The 20326-nt window shown below is 42.9% G+C and overlaps 1 protein-coding gene across 1 annotated transcript in view; it reads right to left on the bottom strand.

Moving 5' to 3' along the window:
* Depdc1b (DEP domain containing 1B) overlaps nt 1-19871 on the bottom strand; it is an 84208-nt gene extending 64337 nt beyond the window's left edge. The window contains exons 1-2 of the mRNA XM_004623066.2: nt 19792-19871; nt 10202-10467 (exon numbers count right to left, since the gene is read on the bottom strand). Of these exons, the coding sequence (XP_004623123.1) occupies nt 10202-10467; nt 19792-19839 (314 nt within the window). The 5' untranslated portion in view covers nt 19840-19871. The remainder of the gene's footprint in view (nt 1-10201; nt 10468-19791) is intronic.
* Between the last annotated feature and the right edge of the window lie 455 nt (nt 19872-20326).

Genomic DNA, 20326 nt, shown 5'->3' with positions numbered 1-20326 from the left:
TCAGTCTGAAGACTGCCCCCATCAACTCCGGTTTTCGTCTGACATCAAATCGAGCTTTGCATCTCATTCTAAGAATCTTCTAGTGATCCCTAATGATGTGTGTGTATTGACTTCAGCTCAATGCAAGAAATGTAAGTAGCTCCTATGACAGCACTAAGGTGATTGAGTCATAAGAAGGAATAACAGTCTTCCCCTCCAGAAACTCAAAGGTCTGGCAACTATGACCTACAAGTCAAACCCCATCACTTGTTTCATTAACGTGCACGGGAACACAACCACAGTATCAACACGCTTAGGTATTGCTGACGGCAGTTCTCACCATACAACCACAGAGGCTCAAACGGGTTGTATAACTCGTAGGTGTGACTCACCGATAGTTTCCACCTTGCCTAGCACAGACCCAGCCTGCTGACCCCTGGACTAATGAAAGGAGAGCACTGCTACTCGCTCACCCTCTATTTCCTCAGTATTTCAGTCACAGATCTAGCATCTGAAGGAGCGATCACCATGGCTCGAAGTGCTGATATTACTGGGGTGCCAGCTGTGACACCAAGTAAAGCAGGACGAAAGAGTGCGTCAACATGCTTCTCAATGAATTAAGCCATGGTGCTTCTTGTAGTATATACTAAACAGTTAGTTTCATATGTCTGCCAACTCAGAACTTAATGAAATGAGTAAGAGCAAAAGAAAAATAAAAATCATACGCATTCTGGGCTTTCCTATAAAAAATGAAAAAGGCCCACTAGAGGGAGTGCATCTTCCATTAATTCTGAAGAGTGAGCCAGCTGAAATGGGTCCCTCCATGGGGACCTACAGGACTGCGATGAGTATCTCCCTGAAAGGAATCGTTCTGGGAGGAGACAGAAAGGCAGCAAAAATGGTCAAGAGGTGATGCATGCGTTTGCCAGTTCCCCGAGATGTAATTACTGTGCCCCAATAACACACAGCAGTAACAAGATGAGTAATGACTGAGGGACCATATGCCTTGCCTTACCATTTGGATTTTTTCTCTGATTCATTAGGCTACAGTAAAATTTACACATGTGTGTTCTTTGGCGTCCTAACACATGTCCTGTCACACTAACACATGTCTTTGTGCAGCTACCATGACAATCAGGAAGCAGAGTGGTTCCATCATTTCCAAAAGCACTTCTTCCTTACCTCCCGTTAGTGTCACACTCTTCCCCCATGCATGCTCTTTGCCCAGTGAACCTCGGAAGGACTTTAGGTTATTCCCAATTATTAGCAATTATTAATAAAGCTGCCATAAACATTCATTTGTAAGTTTCCATGTAGAGACTAAGTCTTCAGTGCTGTAGGGTAGATATTCAGGGTTAGGAATGCTGAGTCACACAGGCTGTGCACCTACTACCTGTAAGAGAAACTGGCGAGCTCGGTTCCAAAGGGACCACCAACCCAGGCATCCCCTAGCACTGAGCGTACCAGCGGCCTTGCACCAACCTGGCTCGCGCTTGACCCTGCCTTCTGGTAGACCAGTAGCCGTGTTTCACCAGGGCTTTAATTTGCTTGTCTCTTAGGCTAACTATGAGAAAACACCTTGTCAAAAGCTGTCTGCTATCTGGGTGTTATGAAGGGTCTGCTCAAGTCTTTTCTTAGTTGTTTTTTTAATTGGTCATTTTGTATTGCTGTTTATAAGTCCTTTACATATTCTTCATACCACCCCACTGACACATACGAGGTTTACAAATATTTTCTCCTCATGTATTTTCTCCTCCTTTGTGCTCTTATCTTCTGAAGCATCTTAAGAGTCTATCCCCTTAAAAGTCTTATTATAAGAAATATTTAAGACCAGAAGTGTTTCAGCTTTCAGAGTTCTCTAGAGTTTAGAATATTCACATGGATTTTACCAGCTGAGCTTCTCTAATCAAAAAACACTGAAATCTGAAAACCAAAATCTGAAATCCTTTTTTTCTAGCACAATCTCATACATATTGCCCAAGATGATGCTGAGCTCCTGGGCTGAAGTACTCTTCCTTGGTCTCATCAGTAGCTGCGGTACCACTGCATTCACAACAAAACTTTTAGAGCAACACAACATATTTCAAGGCTGATTATATTAGATCTTATTTTCAGGGCAGCATGGAATTATCACAGTACACTTCTATTTTTATAGAAACTATTACATTAACTTTAAATAATAACACGTAATTGTCTGTCCACAAACAAGACAGGCAGACATGACAGTAAATATGAAATTTCTTTAATCAAGACATTTGGTTAAAGAAATTAACCAAAGACATTTAAACAAACCTGGTGTTTTCCTTAAACATTTTAAAGGGATAAGTGGTACTCTCAGGATGAACTAGACTTCTCGTCCATTCCCAGGAAAAGATCTAGAAAAGATCATGAAGGGGCCAGCAAGACAGCTCAGCAGACTAAAACACCTGCTTAGGCAAGCTTACGCAAGGGCAGGGACAGATGTTCAGTTTGATCCACAGCACCACATGCCTCACCAGCCCCGCACCCAGGGTGGGCTGAGACAGGCAGAGTCCAGCATGGTGGCACATGCACTGGGGAGGCTGAAAGCAAGAGGATCAACATGAGTCACCATGAGTCCAAGCTATGTAATGAGACCCCGTAACAACCAAACACATTTAAAAAAAAAAAAAAAAAAAAAAATTATGATTGTAGAGGATTTCAGAATATGGAAAGATATTCTGTGCTTATGGATAGGAAGAACCAACACTGTGAAGATGGACATACTCCCAAAATTGTTGTAAAGATTTCATGCAATCCTTATCAAACTACCACCAACATACGTCACAGACCTAGAGAAATCGTTCCTAAAATTTATTTGGAACCAGAAAAGACCTAGAATACCAAAGGCAATCCTGGGCAACAAAGACGAGGCAGGAGGCATTACAATTCCTGACTTGAAATTATACTACAAGGAAAAATCAGCATGGTATTGGCAACAAAATAGACCTGAGGATCAATGGAATACATTAGAAGACGCAGAAGTCTGTATGAACACACTCAGCCACCTGATCTTCGACAAGGGGCCAAACATGCTTACTGGAAGAAAGATAGTCTCTTTAACAAATGGTGCTAGAAAAACTGGCTCTCTACATGCCAAAAACTAAAACTTGACCCAGGTCTATCACCTTGCACTAAGCTAAAGTCAAAATGGGTTAAAGATCTAAACATTAAAACAGAAACACTGAATCTCCTGGAAGAGAAAGTAGGAAGAACTCTCAAAGACACAGGGGTAGGCAAAGAGTTCATGAACAAAAATCAAATTACATGAGTAATACTTGAAGAATTAACAACTGGGACCTCCACTTATTGAGAGGTTTTTCATGTCAAAAGAAATTACCAACAAAGTGAAAAGAATCCACAAATTTGGAAAAAATCTTGACTAATAAGCACTCAGACAAAGGTCTGCTCTCTAGAATTTATAAAGAACTAAAAAGCGTTTAGGCCCCAAAATTTAAAGACACAATCCAGAAATGGGCATCCGAGATGAATACATGCTTCTCAGAGGAAGAAATTAAAGAAGTGAATAAATATATGAAAAAATGCTCCACATCACTAGCCATTCGTGAAATGCAATTAAAACCACATTGAGATATCATCTCACCCCAGAAAGAATGGCTATCCTAAAGAACTCACCCAACAACAAATTTTGGAAAGGATGTGGGGAAAAAGGAACCCTTCTCCACTGCTGGTGGGAATGTAGACTGGTGCAACTATTATGGAAATCAGTGTGGAGACTCCTTAAAAACCTAGCACTAGAAATCCCATTGAAGACAGCTATTCCCCCTACTGGAATTTTCCCAGAGGAACTGAAAACGTCATATCAGAGTGATATATGTACCTATGTTTATAGCAGCACAATTTGTGATAGCTAAATCTTGGAAACAACCAAAATGCCCATCACCTAAGGGATGGATGAAAAAGATGTGGTATTTTTATGCAATGGAGTATTACTCAGCTATAAAAAATGATAAACTCGAAGCCTTTATATTTAAGTGGATGTGACTTGAACATATACTCATAAGTGAAATAAACCAGACCCACATGTGTAAATATCGTGTAGTCTCCCTAGTATAAGAACTCAAAAGAAATAAAAATAGAAAGGTACAACACAATTAAAAGGAAAGCAAAAACTTTAGGATTAGACAACGAAAAGAGGGCCAGGAGAAAGCTAGGAAACATGACAGGGGCAAAGCCATACATTTACACACACAAGATGGGTAAGGCAATGATCCTGAGACTCTTCAACAGGTTTTTGAAACTAGCAGTTAATTGGTAGGATTCTCACCCTGACTAACTATATATGCTGATACCTGTGAACTAAGCAACTTCACTGAAGATAGCAATGTGTAATGGTAGGGTCACGCTTGGAATACCTGTCATTCTGGTATTCTAAATACATACTGCTTGTCATCACATAACAATTACTGTCATACTGTCTCTCAAGTAAATGTTTGTTAAAAAAAGAAAAAGGGTAATAAATGAAAACAAGAGACAAAAAAAAAATGTCACAGGACTGTCCCAGTACAAGGCTGTACATGGTTAGATTTCTAAATTTCTGTGTAAAAATATGTAACTATTCCTATTTTTAAATTTTTTTTTTTTTTTTAGTTTTTTTTTCATATTCTGGAAGGATTTAAAGTTTAACATACCAATACTTGATGGAAAATACCTGTTCCATGTTATGCCTAAGATGTTTGATATTCGGACAGATAGTGAGGTTAAGCTCAACAGCCTATGTTGTAGGGTAATAATAATAAGCTTCTCTTCTGGAGGGTTAACAACCTAAGTTTGCAGACCAAAAATTAGAGAAAAAGAAGAGCTAAAAGGACAGCCAACATTTTGGCCCTAGCCTTTCAAAGTCAGTGAAGACTCAAGACATAGGACAACTTATACTGTAGCATCATGTAACTCAGTTGTGTCCCAAATTTTCTGATCAAGGAGATTTTGGGGCCACAGAGGAAAGTGATCAGCGATGTAGAATGTGCCTAAGGAGAGTCACATGGAGAGAAAACATTCTCTCAGGCTTTCACAGAGAGCAAATTGGTCAAGCAAATGGCCGTGACTCATCCACATGGCTGACACTGACAAAGGATCTACAAACTGCAGTTCAGGGTTTCAGGATAAATCCCAAGGGGATCTGACTGACCTTATGAGATACAAAAAGTTACAGTTCTTGTTATATAGGTCTTGCTTTATCTTGGTCTTAACCATCCAGCAGAAAAATATAAAAACAAAGTATAAAAAGTAAAGCCATATTAATATGCTGAGCTGTAAAAGGCTCAAGTCAACAACTTCTGACATTGCCAGTCCTACAGATAATCCACTACTATTATGGACTACTGGACTATATTGGAATATTTTGCTGAATTCACAAACCTATAATATTTAAATGACAATGGAATGCCCTTCTCTGATAACACTAACCAAAAAAGTGGGATAGAAATGACCAACCATTTTGTATCTGTATACTCAAAATAGTTAGGATAGATATACAGCTCCATTCTCTTAATTCAATGAATAGAGAGGTTTTTTCTAATAGTGTTTGAGACAGGATATCATGTCTGCATCTTGTACAATGAATATGCAATATATTAATTATTGAAACTGTGCTAGTAATTGATTGTGAAACTGTCCCATTGCTATTTGTTTAAAAAAATCGTGAAGGTCATGAAAAAAATCTAAAAGGTTTTTTGTTTTTGTTTTTTTTTTCCTCTTCTGAGGTGGGAATCAAACCCAGGACCTTATTCAGGTAACACCAGAACTCTACCACTAAGCCACATCCTACAAAATTTCTTATGAAAATATATCATAGTTGTTATGGCTTGTATCTAGATGTTCCTCCAAGCTTCATGCACTCGTAGGTGGGGCTTTTCAGAGGCTCCTGGACGTAGGGTGTGTGAATATGAATTAAGGATGTGTGATAACAAGGTTAGTCATAATGGGAAGGCCCATGCTAACATGGGCAGCACCAATCAATAGGGATAAAAGGGACAGAAGGAAGGCAAGTCTGATGCCTCCTACGTGCCCTCCCATGGACTATGTCTCCTCCCTTGGAGCCAGCTAGGGACTATGGACTGAAATGTCTATAAACTGCGAGCTAAAATAAACCTCTCACCCTTTAATTTGTGGATATCAGCTATTTTGTCTCAGCAACAAGAAAGTAACTCAGACAACAATAGGACTGGTTCCCTTCTGCAGTTCCAAGTATAGGGTCCTACAGCTTTGCTAGGAACAGAAAATAGCCGAGTACTCATTAGAGACATCTAAAGTCAACTTTCGGGCCGGGGATCTAGCTCAGCTGCACAGCAACTGCCTTGGAAGCGCAAGGTCCTGAGTGTGATTTTTCAGTACAAAATAAATAAATAATCTGTAAAAACCTAAAGTTGTCTTCACCAACAGCAAATTCAGAACTCTTTCTAGTTATAAATATTGGTAACAACAAAGAAGTAGCCCAATCGACAATGCTGACCCCTTCTCTCAACACGTGCTTATTACTATCATCCAAACAGCAGAAGCTTGCTTTGCTTTCTCTTTTCCTTTTTTTTCTTTCTTGGTTTCTTTGAAACAGGGTCTCACTTTGCAGGCCGGGCCGGCCTTGAACTCACTATGTAGCCCATGCTGGCCTCAAATTGGCAACGATCTTGCTGCCTCAGCCTCCCAAATGCTAGGATCACAGGTGTGCACCTGGCACTGCTTTGTTTTCTTGCACACTAAATTCGCTTTCCTCTCTCCTTCCCATACTTACCTCTGGTTCTTAAAAAAAAAAAAAAAAAAAAGCACAACTCACAAACTTATATGCATTAACTCAACAAACATAGCATATACTTCTTAAGTCTAAAAATAGCTTTTGATTCACTTGAAAATAAAAGATTTACTCATCATCTTTGCTACAAAAATCATTGAATATATATACATGTAATCACTCTCCTAAAAAATATAATTAAGGGCTGTGAATATAGCGTTAGTGATAGAGCATTTACCTAGCATGCATAAGGCCCTGGTTCAATGGCTAGCACCACAAAATATGTGCACGCACGCACACACACACACACACAAAATGCAGAGCATTCACATTTCACATATCTTTTTAAAATTCTCTAGACCCAGGACACCACTTCTCCCTCGCTACATCTATTTAATACGTATTGTAATATGTATTTTTTTATTTGATGCTGTACAGGAACTCTGTATAAACATACTCACCTATACGCCACATCAAATATTTCCTGTTATTCTGTGTTTACTGATCATTAATTTATTTGCTCAGCTAAGTCAACCTCATCTTGTGGAAAGCCAGAAAGCCCGGCACATGTAAGAACACAGGCTTCAGAGATAAATCTCAATTCAATTTCTGACTCTCCTCCTACTGACTGAACGGCTTCGAACAAGTTAATTAACTTCAGCCTTATTAATTTCCTAACCTTTAAAATTAGGACACTATCACTTCCATCTATAGATGCTGAAATAGAAAATGAAATATTTGGTGAGTCACAGATGTTCTGGACTGGCAGTCTCTTTCTTCCCAGCAAAAACTCCTTTCTAATGTTCTTCCCAATTCCTCTACAAAGTCAGAGCTTTAAAAGCACGTTCCTGCAGTCTGCCACGTTGTAGACTCTGTGTCTTCAAATCTAAGCCGCCTCTAGCTCTGGCCCTCCCCTTCTGCTGACCTAGCTCGCCCAGCACTCCTCCTCAAGGGAGAGCAGTTGGCAACAATGCAGGCGGTGGCAGCAGCACATGCAGCTCCTCCCAGAGCACTGGTATGCAACAGGACGACCTCAAGCACCAGTCACGGAAGCCTGCATGTGCAGCAGCTGGCTGCACACCCGTGAGCTGACTCTCCATGCAAAGCACAGCTTCCTCCGCAAATAATTTACACGTCTAAACAGACTTCATGGCAGATGAACCTAGATAACTGGCAAAAGTCAGAGGTTAACTTACAGAACCTCCACCCAGAAATGAATTTTCAGAGGCTAACAAAAGACAATATTGCTCCCTTCTTGATTTATAAGTATTCTACTAGAGAAATGAGCTGTAAGAAATCACTGCTATTAGCCCTCAGTGTCTATGGGTTTTGCATGCTCAGAGTCCATCAACCAAGGACCAAAAAAATTTGAAAATAAAATCCCAGGCAGGTATGGTGGTGTGCACCCGCAGTTCTCAGCTACTTGGGAGGCTGAAGCAGGAGGATCACTTAACTATTGTAGTTGGAGGTGGCTAGCCTGTATGGGCCAGAAGACCACATCTCAAAAAGAAAAAAAAATTAAATTTCAGAAAGATCCAAAGAGCAATATTCAAATTTGTCCTGTATTGGGTACGGAGGGGGGTTCCCACATTACTGAAGTGACACCTGGGCACACCCTGCTGGAGCTCCCCGCCACTGCACAGGGCCTCAGCTTCTGCGCCCCCCCCCCACCCACCCACTGCTCAAGCACTTTTTGCCCACGTCACCTCATGGCCGAGGTAGGCCGAGGACAGGTGCACAGGACATACGTACTACTTTCCTTGCTGTTTTCCTCTAGACAACACAGTTTTAATGACTGTTTACGTAGCATCTATACTCTTTTAGGCATTACAAGCAATCTATAGAGATGATCTGAAGGACAGATGAAGATGCACATAGAGTACAATCAAATGCTACACACCATTTTATATATGGGACTCGAACCTCCACAGATTTCTGGATCTGGATCCGTAAGGGATCCTGAAATTAATCACTCATGACTGTATTTAATACAGGAATATCATCTATCTTGTGTACTGTATTTTTTAAAGTGTGTGTATGATTAAGTCTTAACATTAAAATGAAACACTGCAGTCAGTGCTGGTTGCTTAGCTCCTAGAACATGCAGCTCTCTGCCCCTCTCCTGAGGAGCCCCAAAGCATCACTGGACTCACCAGGAAGTTCCCAAGTGCAGGTCATGACAGTGTTCTAGATTGGAAGTTACTCACCCACAGAATCTTCCAAAGTGTTCTAGCTACATCTTCATGGGGTACAAGCAACTAAGAGCTGCCCAAGAGAATGAACATTTAAGAATCCATCCCTGCGCAATGTAGCGTGGGGAACCTGGGCTAGAATTTCCACTGCCTAAAGCAGCTAAGATCTCAGAACAGGCTCAGAACACCCAGGATCCTCATAAAAGCTGATGAGCAAAATCAGAAACAGCCACCGAATGTAGATGGGAAAAAAAAAAAAAAAAAAAAGGTGACAACCTTGCTCTCTGGAGCATGGAGGCCTCTGACGAGCACCCCAAGGGGAGTCAGACTGAACACACAGCACCTCCTGCCCTGGACACCCTCACTTGCTCTGCCTCTCTCAGCAACTCGGCCAGTAGGAAAACAAAGAAAGGATTCAGGTGTAAGGGGTTTTTCTGCTCAAAATCTCACGTCCCAGAGTTGCAGCCACAAAAGGTGCTGTGACAATGTTCCTCTCTTTTTCTGTTTGAGTAAAAGAAGGCAAATATCACAGGTCTGTATTCTTTTTCCAGCCCCTCTCAGGATCTCAGCCCCTTGGTGGCCTCTCTGCAGATAACCATTCCTCCTGTCGCCCTGTGTGGCTTCGCTCCTCTTGGGTCCTTCCCACAACCAGAACCTTAGCTAGGTCTCCTCCCCTGCCAGTAACGCACAGGGAGCACGCAGTGCGAAAGAAGTATGAAGGAAGAGGTCTCCGCTTCCCTGGGCTGCCAGGTAGTCAGTGTCCGTATCATCAAATAGCACTGAGATGCGATCCGAAGGCCTGGGAGCAAAGCAGCCTTGCATTGTCAGGTTTCTTCTGAGCTAGGAGAGAACTCTAGCACAAGTCCTCTGCTGGGCCCTCTGCTGCTGAAAGAACAAATGCATGTGGCACCGACTCCGTGAGTACACCTACCCTCGATGCTCAGCAGGCTCAACTCGGAGCTGCTTTTCTTTTTACCCTTTCAGACTCGCTAGGAGAATCTGAACTTGCACTAAGTTATTGCAAAGATCCTTCTTGGGTGAGCAAAAGTCATGAAAAATTTTCCTTCTGAGAGAAATCACTGCAGCGAAGGACTGCTTTGGGGACCAAGAAAAACTGCCATCAGTTTTACACTAATGACACACTCAGTTCCTCACTAGACACATCACAGAAGAAGCTACTGATTCAATGAACGATAAATTCTGTCACATCAGGCTCTGACCGAATTTGCTGATTCGCCCTCTGTCCCTGTCAGGGCCTATCCTGTACCTGTATAAGTGACGGTTGTCTTCAAAATCTTCCTGACCCCATTTTCCCTTGATGTCTTCAATAACGTGATTCTTCAGGAATTTTTTCAGCAGCTGGACTGTTTGTTTCCGAGTCACCTCTGGGCCAAAGTTCTGACTGCGCCGCAGCAGCTCATGCAGCCAGTCCACGGCCTCCCCTGCGGTGAAGCACCGCTCATAGCTCTTGAACCGGCAGCGGTGTCGCCGTAAGGGCATCCTGGTCCGAAACAGCTCCACGGTTTCATTCCACTAGGGCAAAATCAGAGGAAAGCATCTGTAATCAACTAATGTGCTTTTAAAGGTGCTACGTCTCAAAATCTATAGCACTCACTGCAATTTTCTATTTCAAAAAAAAAAAAACAACTGCTTGAATAGATGAAAGGTTAAAATGCACTTATAGCTGTCAAACTCTTAAAAAAATTTTGGAGAATGGATAATGATGACAACTCCAAAGCAGTGTGAAGATACTTAACGTCCCTGAACTATGCATTTAAAAGTAATTGCACTCTCTTTAAAAAAATAAGGATAACTGCAGACTAAGAAGGTAGCTCAGTGGCAGCGCACCTGCATAAGGCCCTGAGTTGGGTCCCTAGTACCATAGAAAAGAAAAGTTGAAATAGTTTCAGGTTATGTATATTTTACAATTGAAAAAACATGACCTACTGGGAGAAAAACAACCTCTTAACAAAAACGAAGCTCTTCAGTGGCACGTCATCATTTTGCCTTCAAGAACTACTTGTTGGTGCTGCTGAGATGGCTCAGTGGTCTAAGGTACCTACTTAGAACAAGCTTAGCAAAGCACAGGGACCACGGTTCAATCCCCCAGCACCACATGCCAGCCAGCCCGCCCCCTGGTGGGCTGAGCTGGCCACACACACACACATAAATAAATAAATAAAAAATTTTTTAAAAAAAGAACTACTTGTTGAACATACCACTGCCGAGCCATCTGATTGGCGGATATTTACATAAATGAAAAACACGATAATAAATAATAGTTAAAAGCAAGTTCATTATGCACAATACATCACTGGACGCCCCACATTTCAGAGGACAGTTCCTCTCCTTAATTAACTTTATTGTACGTTTCAGATATATATAATAATCACATTCATAAGCAATTTGTTCCTGTACATGATATAACTTGTTTCTTTTTTCCTCAACCCCCTCCCCTCCCTTTAACCCTCCTTCCCCTCCTTATTTATTAAAATTCTGTTTTCACTGTGTCCCTTCTATTCTCCTTGTTTCTCGTCTCCTCCTTCCTTCCCCCACCCCTCCCTTGCCCCCCTTCCCATGTGGGCATTTTCTTCCTAGCTCCCAACACCTATTACATTTTGGCACAGAACTCACTTCTTTCAGCACATGTTTATTATGTCAGAGGCACCCTGGGGAGAGAAGAGAGGTGCACAAGGAAACTAATACAAGGCATGTCTCAAGTCAAAGAGCTCAAAAGCACAGAGATAAGCCTTTGAAAACAAATACCATAGTTTTGCATATTTGCAAAAGACAGTTGAAAGAATATCTAGGTAGTAGATATTTCAAATAATGCATATTAATTGAAAACCATCTCCTGGTTCTGAGGTGGAAACAGGCAGATGTGACCTCCTCAGAGATACCGCATGGACTGAGTAGTCAGCGTGAGAGCTTTCAGTCAAGCACAGCGGGTTCACAGGCCGGCTGCTGCCGACCAGGAGCAGGAAAGCCTCGGACTCCAAGCAGTAAAGCCTGTGTCTCTAGACGACAGTGGTCACATAATGGGGCTGCTACAGCAGCCAGAGAGAATGCTGATGGCGGGTTACCGCAGTGCTGGGCTGCACTTTAGCCATCATACCACCTTCCTATCCATTAGCACTGAGCACATCGTACGCAGGAAACACTCCTCAACAGAGTCCCCACTGACCAGGGTTAGCCCAACCTCAGCAATAAGCTTGGGCTTTCGACCAAGTCCATGCTCTGCTCTAGGAACTTGCAGTGATCAAAAACGAAGTCCAGGAAGCTTAGAAAAATCTTAAATTTGGAGACTAAATTTCACAGAAATTAATATATATTGTGAATAGCAGCCAGGTAGAAACTGGGAATCATCCACTAATTCCGCCCACTCCAGTCAAATTAAGAGAATCATCCCACTGTTTACAATTTATTCAAGAAACTTAAGGAAAATTAAAAAAAAAAAAAAAAAACATGAAAAACAAAACCCACTTCTGCGCGCTGGGGATGTAGCTCAGCAGCAGAAAGCTTGTCTGGCACATGCAAGATTTAAGGCCCTGGGTTTGAACCTCATCACCATAAAGCAAAACCAACAACAACAAATTCCTTGCTGTCAGATCAGGTGCATACTAAGTCATCCTAACACACTGCCAGTAATGCTCACAGCATAATGACCTGGACCTTCGAGTTAAGCACTGGAGCATTCAGTAGGCAAAAAAAAAAAAAAAAATTGAGACAGGATCAAGCTATGCAGTATGGGCTGGCCTTGAGCTCACTTTTGTAACCCCCCCAGGCTTGCCTCAAACTCACAGAGATCCTCCTGGCTCAGCCTCTCCAGTGCGGGGATTACAGGTGTGTGCCACCACGCCTAGTTCCCTAATTTTTGAACAGTGAGAAAAATATGAAGTCAGAGCTGGGTTCAGCTCAGTCATTTACGGTTTGCCCCCAGGGTGGCACACAGCAAGTACTCAACAAATACCAGTTTCCTTTTCCCGAAAAACTGCACAGCCTGCCATGTACAGCATCCACAGAGTCACTTTAAAATAACATTTGTGTGAACGTTCTACAGCCTCTTTCACCACTTTCTAACTGGTGGTGGGCATTCAGATGGGCTCCAGTTTGCTGCCTGACAAACACATTATATCCTGGCTATATACAATGTGAAGTGCCAGTTTTACTTTATTTTTGAGATAGAATAGCTTTCTAAAACATATCACATATTTAATTCGATTGTGGGAAGTCACATTCCAACAGTGTATCAGCCAGAAGCTTAGACTTTGGCCCGCATGAATCCCTATTACTCTTCTTCTTTCTTCCAAACTATGCAGGAGAAAAGATAGGTTCATATTCTGCTTACATTTTGCAATCTTCACCTCCAGTCCCGTTCATTTCTTCTGAAACATCACTCATCTATGAGGCTGTTCATCTTTTTTTATAACCAATTTTACCAGTTGCTCAAATCTAGACTGGTAAGTGCACAAAAGTCAGGAAATTTTGCTCAGTTTAGCGGCACCACACCCAAGGACAGCGCCTGACCACCAGGTTTGTATTCCTGAACACTGAGTGAGGCTAGAGCCGCAGCTCAGGCACTCTGTGCACGGGCCCTGGGCTCAATCCCCACCCCTGTGGGGGAAAAGTAATGAACAAATAAGGAATAACAATCCTTTTGCATATGTCAGAAATAGTTTTTCTTGGCCTAGTAACTACTTAATTTAATCTCAAGGTATACTGATGATGCGTTGTTTGAAGTAAACCAATATATATCTCTTTATCATTTCAGGGTTCGCTGTTTTTAGAAAATTTCTCCATCTTAATGTATAAAATATTTATCAAAGATTTTTTTTACTCCTTTGTAGGGCTTCTTTTCCTTTTCTTTATTTTTTATCTTTTATTTATTTACTTTTTGATATGTGAAGCTTTAACCAGAATTATTGTGTGACAGGAGATCTCTGACTTTATTTTCCTCTCAATAGAAAACCAATTACACTGGTTTTTTTCTAACTGAACTGAAATATTATTAACTTACTCTGTGTATTATTTTTCTTAATTCTGTTCCTGAACATTCCTTTTCTATCCCACTTTGTTACTGTCTATTTCCATATGCTGTTGTCATCCACGATGAATACCATGTTTTAAGCTCCAGTAGGACAAGCTCCCCCATGATCATGTTTTTAAATGTTTTTCAACTCCTACACTTCACTATTCATTATGAGCTTTTCAACTCATTGTATCTTCCACACCAGAGAAAAAAGAGCCACAGCAGCGCATGTGATTGGCATGCTCAATTCTCAGTACCAAATACTGTACATAAGCAACCCATCAGGATTCTGGCTGGGCGTTCAACTGTTCTACTGAATGCAAGCTTTCACTTCATACTAGAAAATTTCTAGTACACATTCTCATTGAAGGCTCATATCTCTTTAAAATAAGAATGTTATCTGCCTCCTTGGTGCAGTAAGCACCATATCAGTCTCATAAAACAAGAATTTATAACAAAATAAAAACAAGAATGTATAAAAGCAATTTCAAATTCATGTATGTTTATTTTTAATAAAATTTATCATTATGTATTGCACCTACATAATCCAGGAGACATTCATTTTAGATGTTCAAAAGCCCGTGGACTCTGCCCTCACTTGTTTTCAAATATAATTATGTGATTATTTGTCTACTACACTCAGAAAGAGAAAGAATTATGCTATCCTTAAGTAATGCAGCAATATCTTATTCCCAGTCGCACATAAAAATAAAATGATTCTTAATCTATGTCAAAAAGGAACAAGAGGGGCCAGGGAGACGACCCAGTAAGATAAGTGCCTGCCTGGCAAGCGTAAGGGCCTGAGTTCAACCCCTGGTTCTACCAAAGGGGGGAAAAAAAAAGAACAAGAGCTTGAGAGGTTTTCTTTCCACAACATATTATATTTGAAGACATAAATGTAAAAGGAATGTAGCTGATCTGTTTTGTAATTAAGAAAGTCTTTTGTCTAGTTTAATTTAGACTCCTAGTTTAAGGAACAAGGAATTTGCCTAACACAACTTGTTTTGCTCTGCGTCATAAGCCAAACTAGAAGATACAACCTAGTGTTGAAATGCATTTTCTGTCCTTCTCTCCAGGACATTTTATCTCCTTCCTTCTTAACACCAGCAATATCATGAATAGTGGCCCTATGAAGAGGACTGGCACAGGAGAAAAGAGAAAACCACACTCAAGATACACTTGCACTTCACACACACACACACACACACACACACACACACACACACGATGTGTGCCCTCGCCATGTGAGCTGACTCAAAGGGCACCTGTAAGTCTTCTAAAGTGTGTAAGTTGTATTAGCTCTTGTTAGATTACATAAACGATTTAGCACAAAGTGAAGTAAAGGTCAACGTTTTGCTTTAGTTTTGCTTTTCCTTGGTGCCCTGTGCGCTGAGACAGGCCCCAGTGCGGCCTGCCCTGGCACTCCCAGGCTGCAGCAAGCCCCCGCCTTGCTCCCGAGCAGCAGCGAGGCCTGCGGGCAGGCAGCCGCAAGACCAGCAGACCAGTCTTCAGAGGAGGCCCCTTCTTTCTCCTCACTTTAAAACAATGAGCTCCTACTGTGCTCCTCTGTTTAAAGTCTCCCTCTTTCATCTTTCTGAGACCTCGAGACAATTTTTGTGCTGCAGAAAAAGATCAGGACGTGGAGATCAGGAAACGGGAGGCTAGCTCTTCCCAAGTCTGGTATAAACTAAGGGAACTGCCATGGAAGAAGGAGCAACAGAGAGGGCTAAGGATTTTTTTAAAAAAAGCATTCCCTTACAGACATTTTAATTGCTCATGATGAATCTAATCATTACTGTAAACATGTCACAATAGAAATTTTTAAGTAAAAAATAAATAAATAAAATAACAGTGAGCTATTTACACACGAGCTGCAAATTTGAAAATTATTTCCAGGAAGGTAAGTAGTTAATTGCTTCCCATATTCATAATTGGGGCTGTCATTTGGTTTCTGCCATAAATATTTATCTAATCCATAAAATGTTATCTTCAAATAAGACCTTAGTACTTCAGGAAATGGAACCTTGTGTGCCGAGGAGAACAAGTGAGCCATTAACAAAGGAAGCGAGTGCCTGCTCTGTGCGCCAGAGGAGCAGCTTTTCCTGCAGAGCAGGTATGCTGATAGCAGTGCTGGGAGAAAAGGAAGTGAAGAGGCCCAGGCACAAACTAGGATTTACCTGGAACCAGCTTTAAAACACAGCTGAATCATATCAGCGAAACACAGGTTTTAACGACAGCTGCCATCTCCTCACAGTTTAAAAAAAAAAAAAAAAATGACGTTTTCCATGCTAAAAAAAAAATCCATGTTTCCCAAATTTTAGTTTAGCATTGTTTCTCTCTCTCTCTCTCTCTTTCTCTATTTTTTTTTTCCTTCGGACCTGGGGATTGAACTCAGACCCTTGCACTTGCCAGGGAAGCACTTATTCCACTGAGCCATCTCCCTGGCCTCAGCCATCTCCCCAGCCCCTATTATGTTTCTCAAGTAGAATAAAGCTAAGAACTGAACTGATGACCTGGAAAATTTTGGTAAAATTATTTTCATTAATTATTAACTCTTTTTTTTTTTGCTTAATTTGATTAGTGTAAGGCTGGCCTAAATATCATTTCTTAAGGGAAAATATGCTGAGAAGTGATTCTTTTTTTACAAATTCCTTTGATAAAATTTTAATGTAACTCAAATAACAGTCTGTACATAGACTTTCTATATAAATAAAAAGGAAACAGGAAACAGGCACCTAAATTTATTTCAAATGAAAAAGGCACCAAGAGATGGAGCGGGTAGGGGAGGAGAAAGGAAAGAAAAAGGAATTAAGATGTGTTGTGCAGCTGGGGAGATAGCTCAGCGGTGTAAGCACCTGCCTGGCAAGAGCAAGAACCAGGGTTCCATCCCAGGTATTACATGCCATGCAGGCCCCAGAACCCCAGGCACACCATGTGTAGGAGACCCTGTACCAAATAAATAAATAAAGATTTTTTTTAATGTAAAAAACACATGTGTTATGTGCCATGCACCAACCTTGCCCTCATAAATGTAATCATTATGTATGGCAAACGTGTATAAAAAATTTTAAGACTTTTAAAAAAGAAAAGTGGCAAGAAAAAAAATAGGACATATAACTCATATACTTCTGTGAATGATATTTTAAAAACAGTTCCAGTTATAGTGCTATAGACTTTTTACTCTAAGACAGGGCCTAGGGGCCAGGGAGATGGCTCAGTGGAATAAGCACTTCCCTGGCAAGCACAAGGGCCTGAGTTCAATCCCTGGTTCCGCAAAAAAAAAAAAAAAAAAAAAAAAGACAGGGCCTAGTCATGTCAAGGTTCAGAGCCTATTTCCCTTAAGTGCTAGCAATAAATTTTGAAGGGGGCAGCATTTCCCTCCCAACTGGGGAATATAAGAATTCAACCCTTATCCACAGTTTCATGATAAATCATGGTATAAAGTGGAAACTTCCAGAAAGTAGCAGTTCAAAAGATTTCACTGCTGCCCTTCTTGAGCACTGCAGTAACATCTCATGCCATCCTTTCTGGGATCTGAATCATCCGTCTGCCCCACATTCCTGCATTATATATGCCACTCACCCACTAGTCTTTTTTTTTTTTTTTTTTAATTTTATTTATCTGGCATACGGTCTCACTATGCAGTTCAGACTCGTAGTGATCCTCTTGTTTCAGCTTCCCCAGCGCTTGGATTACTGGCATGCTCCACCATGCCCATCCCGGTGGCTGGCACCATGTCCCCAGGGTGAGGCTGGCATGACATGAGGTATTGGAGATGGAACCCAGGTCCTTGCACTTGCCTAGGCAAGTGCTTATACCACTGAGCTATTGCCACCGCCCCCCATTAGTCATTTTCATCTAGACTATCCAAGTGACTAGTGAGGTGTCAAAGTGCTTGTGTTCAAGCAACCTTTATTTCACTTAATGATGGCTACAAAGTGCAAAAATAGAAATGGCCGACACCTTTATTAGAGTATATTGTCATACCTGTTCTAGTTTATTATCAGTTATTGCTATTAGTCTCTTATGCTGCTTCATTAATAAATTTCATCTTGTGAATAGTACAAAATACAGAAAATATTATAGGGATCAGTAATCTCTGAAGTTTCAGCCCCCACTGGGGGATCTTGGGCCCTATACCCCACATATAAGGACAGACTGCTGATAAAATTTTTGAAATCACCAATAAGGCACAACCTCTATCTCATCCCAAAAGGAAAGCCTATGAACAGAGAGCTGTGGTTGTGTCTTGTTACTCCATTTGCTTGCTACTTGCTAGCTTCTGTCTGCCCTGCTTTGCCTTAGACTCCTTCTCCTCTGCCATGCCCCTCTGCCACGTGTCAGGTCAGGTGACTACAGACTGAAACCTCTATAGACCAATTAAACCTCGCCTCCTTTAACTTTGGCCAGGGGGTATTTTAACTCAGGGAGGAGAAAAAAGTAACTAAGACACCAGCGAACGGTGGCACATAAGTGGCCTCCATTAGAAGAACCAGTAACTTGAGTCCAATCCAGGCTGCTGGCCCATAGAATCATAAGCAAATAACTGGGTGTTTTAAGACAAATGAATGTCACAGACCACATACACCCCCAAGCACCTAAAATTATAAGTAAATTTTCACAAGTATGCAGCATGTGTACTGTGAAAATGACTGCTATTCTCCATCAAATTCTCAATGTAGTCTATGCGCCTAACCAAAAAAGTAAAGAACTGTCAACCAAGTGCGGGGGCATAATACACCTGAAAGGCTGGCCACTTGCAAAGTGAAGGCAAGAGGATGGCAAGTTCAAGTCCAGTCAGATCTTGTCTCAAAATAAAAATCAAGTGGCCAGTCGTGTAGTTCCATCCTCCGTGCTGCCACCCCTGCCCCTCAAATAGGAAGGCACCCTCAGTCCCAACCATAATTTCTCCTTCCAGAAGGTAGCCTTCTTAGCCAGGCTTGAGCCCTTAGCCCACCACAGGGACCCCACGGGCCACAGTGTGAGGCTTGGCTCAACAAAGAAAAGGAGGTGTGGCTGGAATGTGGCCCGGTGGTGAACTTGCAAGGCGTCGGGAAAGCTCAACCCCCATAATTAAACTAAATAAACAACAAAAAACAACCATATGACCCATTACTCAGTGTTTGCATTTCTTTCACACATGGGACTAGTTAAAGAGCTTGGGGCTCAGTCCCCATCTTTTCCTGGATACTGCTTAGGGGTGCTCGGAGACTCAATTCCAAGTTAAATGCAGCCACCAGGGTTTAACAGACCAAGCAGTCTACTGCCTCCCTCCAAATTACCATAAAACATCCCTACAAAGTCTGCAAAAAAGTTGACGAGCACAGACCAAGGCGGTACCGCTAACTCCACCGCGCTAGTCACCCGAGTCAGAAATCACCGAGGCTGCTCGTTCCAGGCTGTAAAGCCCATCAAGCTCCCCTCTGAACGTCAAAGCGCTTGCAGACCCGCAGGGAGGCCAGCGCCCACAGAAACGCCGCGGGCCGGAAGGGCGGTCGGGGCGCCCCACCCCGGCTCAGGCACCGTTACCAGGGCAGAGACCCGCCTCGCCCGACCCGGGGTGGGGCGCCCCAAGGCTGCAGGCGGGGTCGTCGCGCTCCCAGACGCAGGCCTCGGGCTCCAAAGGACAAAGGGGCAGGGCATGGGCCCGGCGGCGGCGCTGTAAGTGGGGAGGCCCTGTTCTTTTCTGCGAAGCCTGCACCCCTCCATCTCGGGGTCGGAGCTACACGCGCCCCGCTCGCCCTACGGTGAGCTTCGGGCGGAGAACAGCAGCAGCCGCAGCGGCGCACCTCCGCCCGGCGGCTCAGCCCAGGCCCGCACACACTCACCAGCTTAGTGGCCCGGTACGGCCCAGGCCCCACAAGGCGGTGCTCCATGGCCGGGCTGCCCCTGCCGCGGAGCCAGCGCCGGTAGCCTCGGCCCGCAGCGCCCCAGTTTGAATCTCGAGCCTGCGGGCTCCCGACGCTGATTGGACGGAGTGGAGGCACGTGACCGGGAAATCCGGTGGGTGGGCGGGGCTCGGCGCTGCTAGGGGCGGAGTCTGCTGCCCGGATTCGCAGCCAGGGGATGCGCCTGGCCTAGATCCGGGCGCTGGGCGGTCCTCGGCGGAGCTGCCGGGCGCCTTTCTTAGGCTTCCCCGCGCCCTTCCACCCGGTATGCACGCGTTCTCTGTTAGAGAGCTAATGAAAGTTTCTATGGCCGCGCCAAGAGCTCCGGAACCTGCAGCTGCTGCGGGGATTGGCAGGAGCAGGCGGTGCAAAGGAGCGAGCGGACGCCCCGCACCCGGGGAGGGTGATTCCGGAGCTAGATAAAGGCACCCGGCCGCAAGGGTGTGGAGAGTGAGGAAGAGCTGGAAAAGAGCTC

The sequence above is a fragment of the Octodon degus genome, unplaced genomic scaffold (assembly GCF_000260255.1).
Source record: "Octodon degus isolate 3935 unplaced genomic scaffold, OctDeg1.0 scaffold00001, whole genome shotgun sequence".
Classification (NCBI taxonomy): Eukaryota; Metazoa; Chordata; class Mammalia; order Rodentia; family Octodontidae; genus Octodon; species Octodon degus.
The sequence above is the reverse complement of the archived record's forward strand: the minus strand, read 5'-3'. Positions and strand labels throughout refer to the sequence as shown.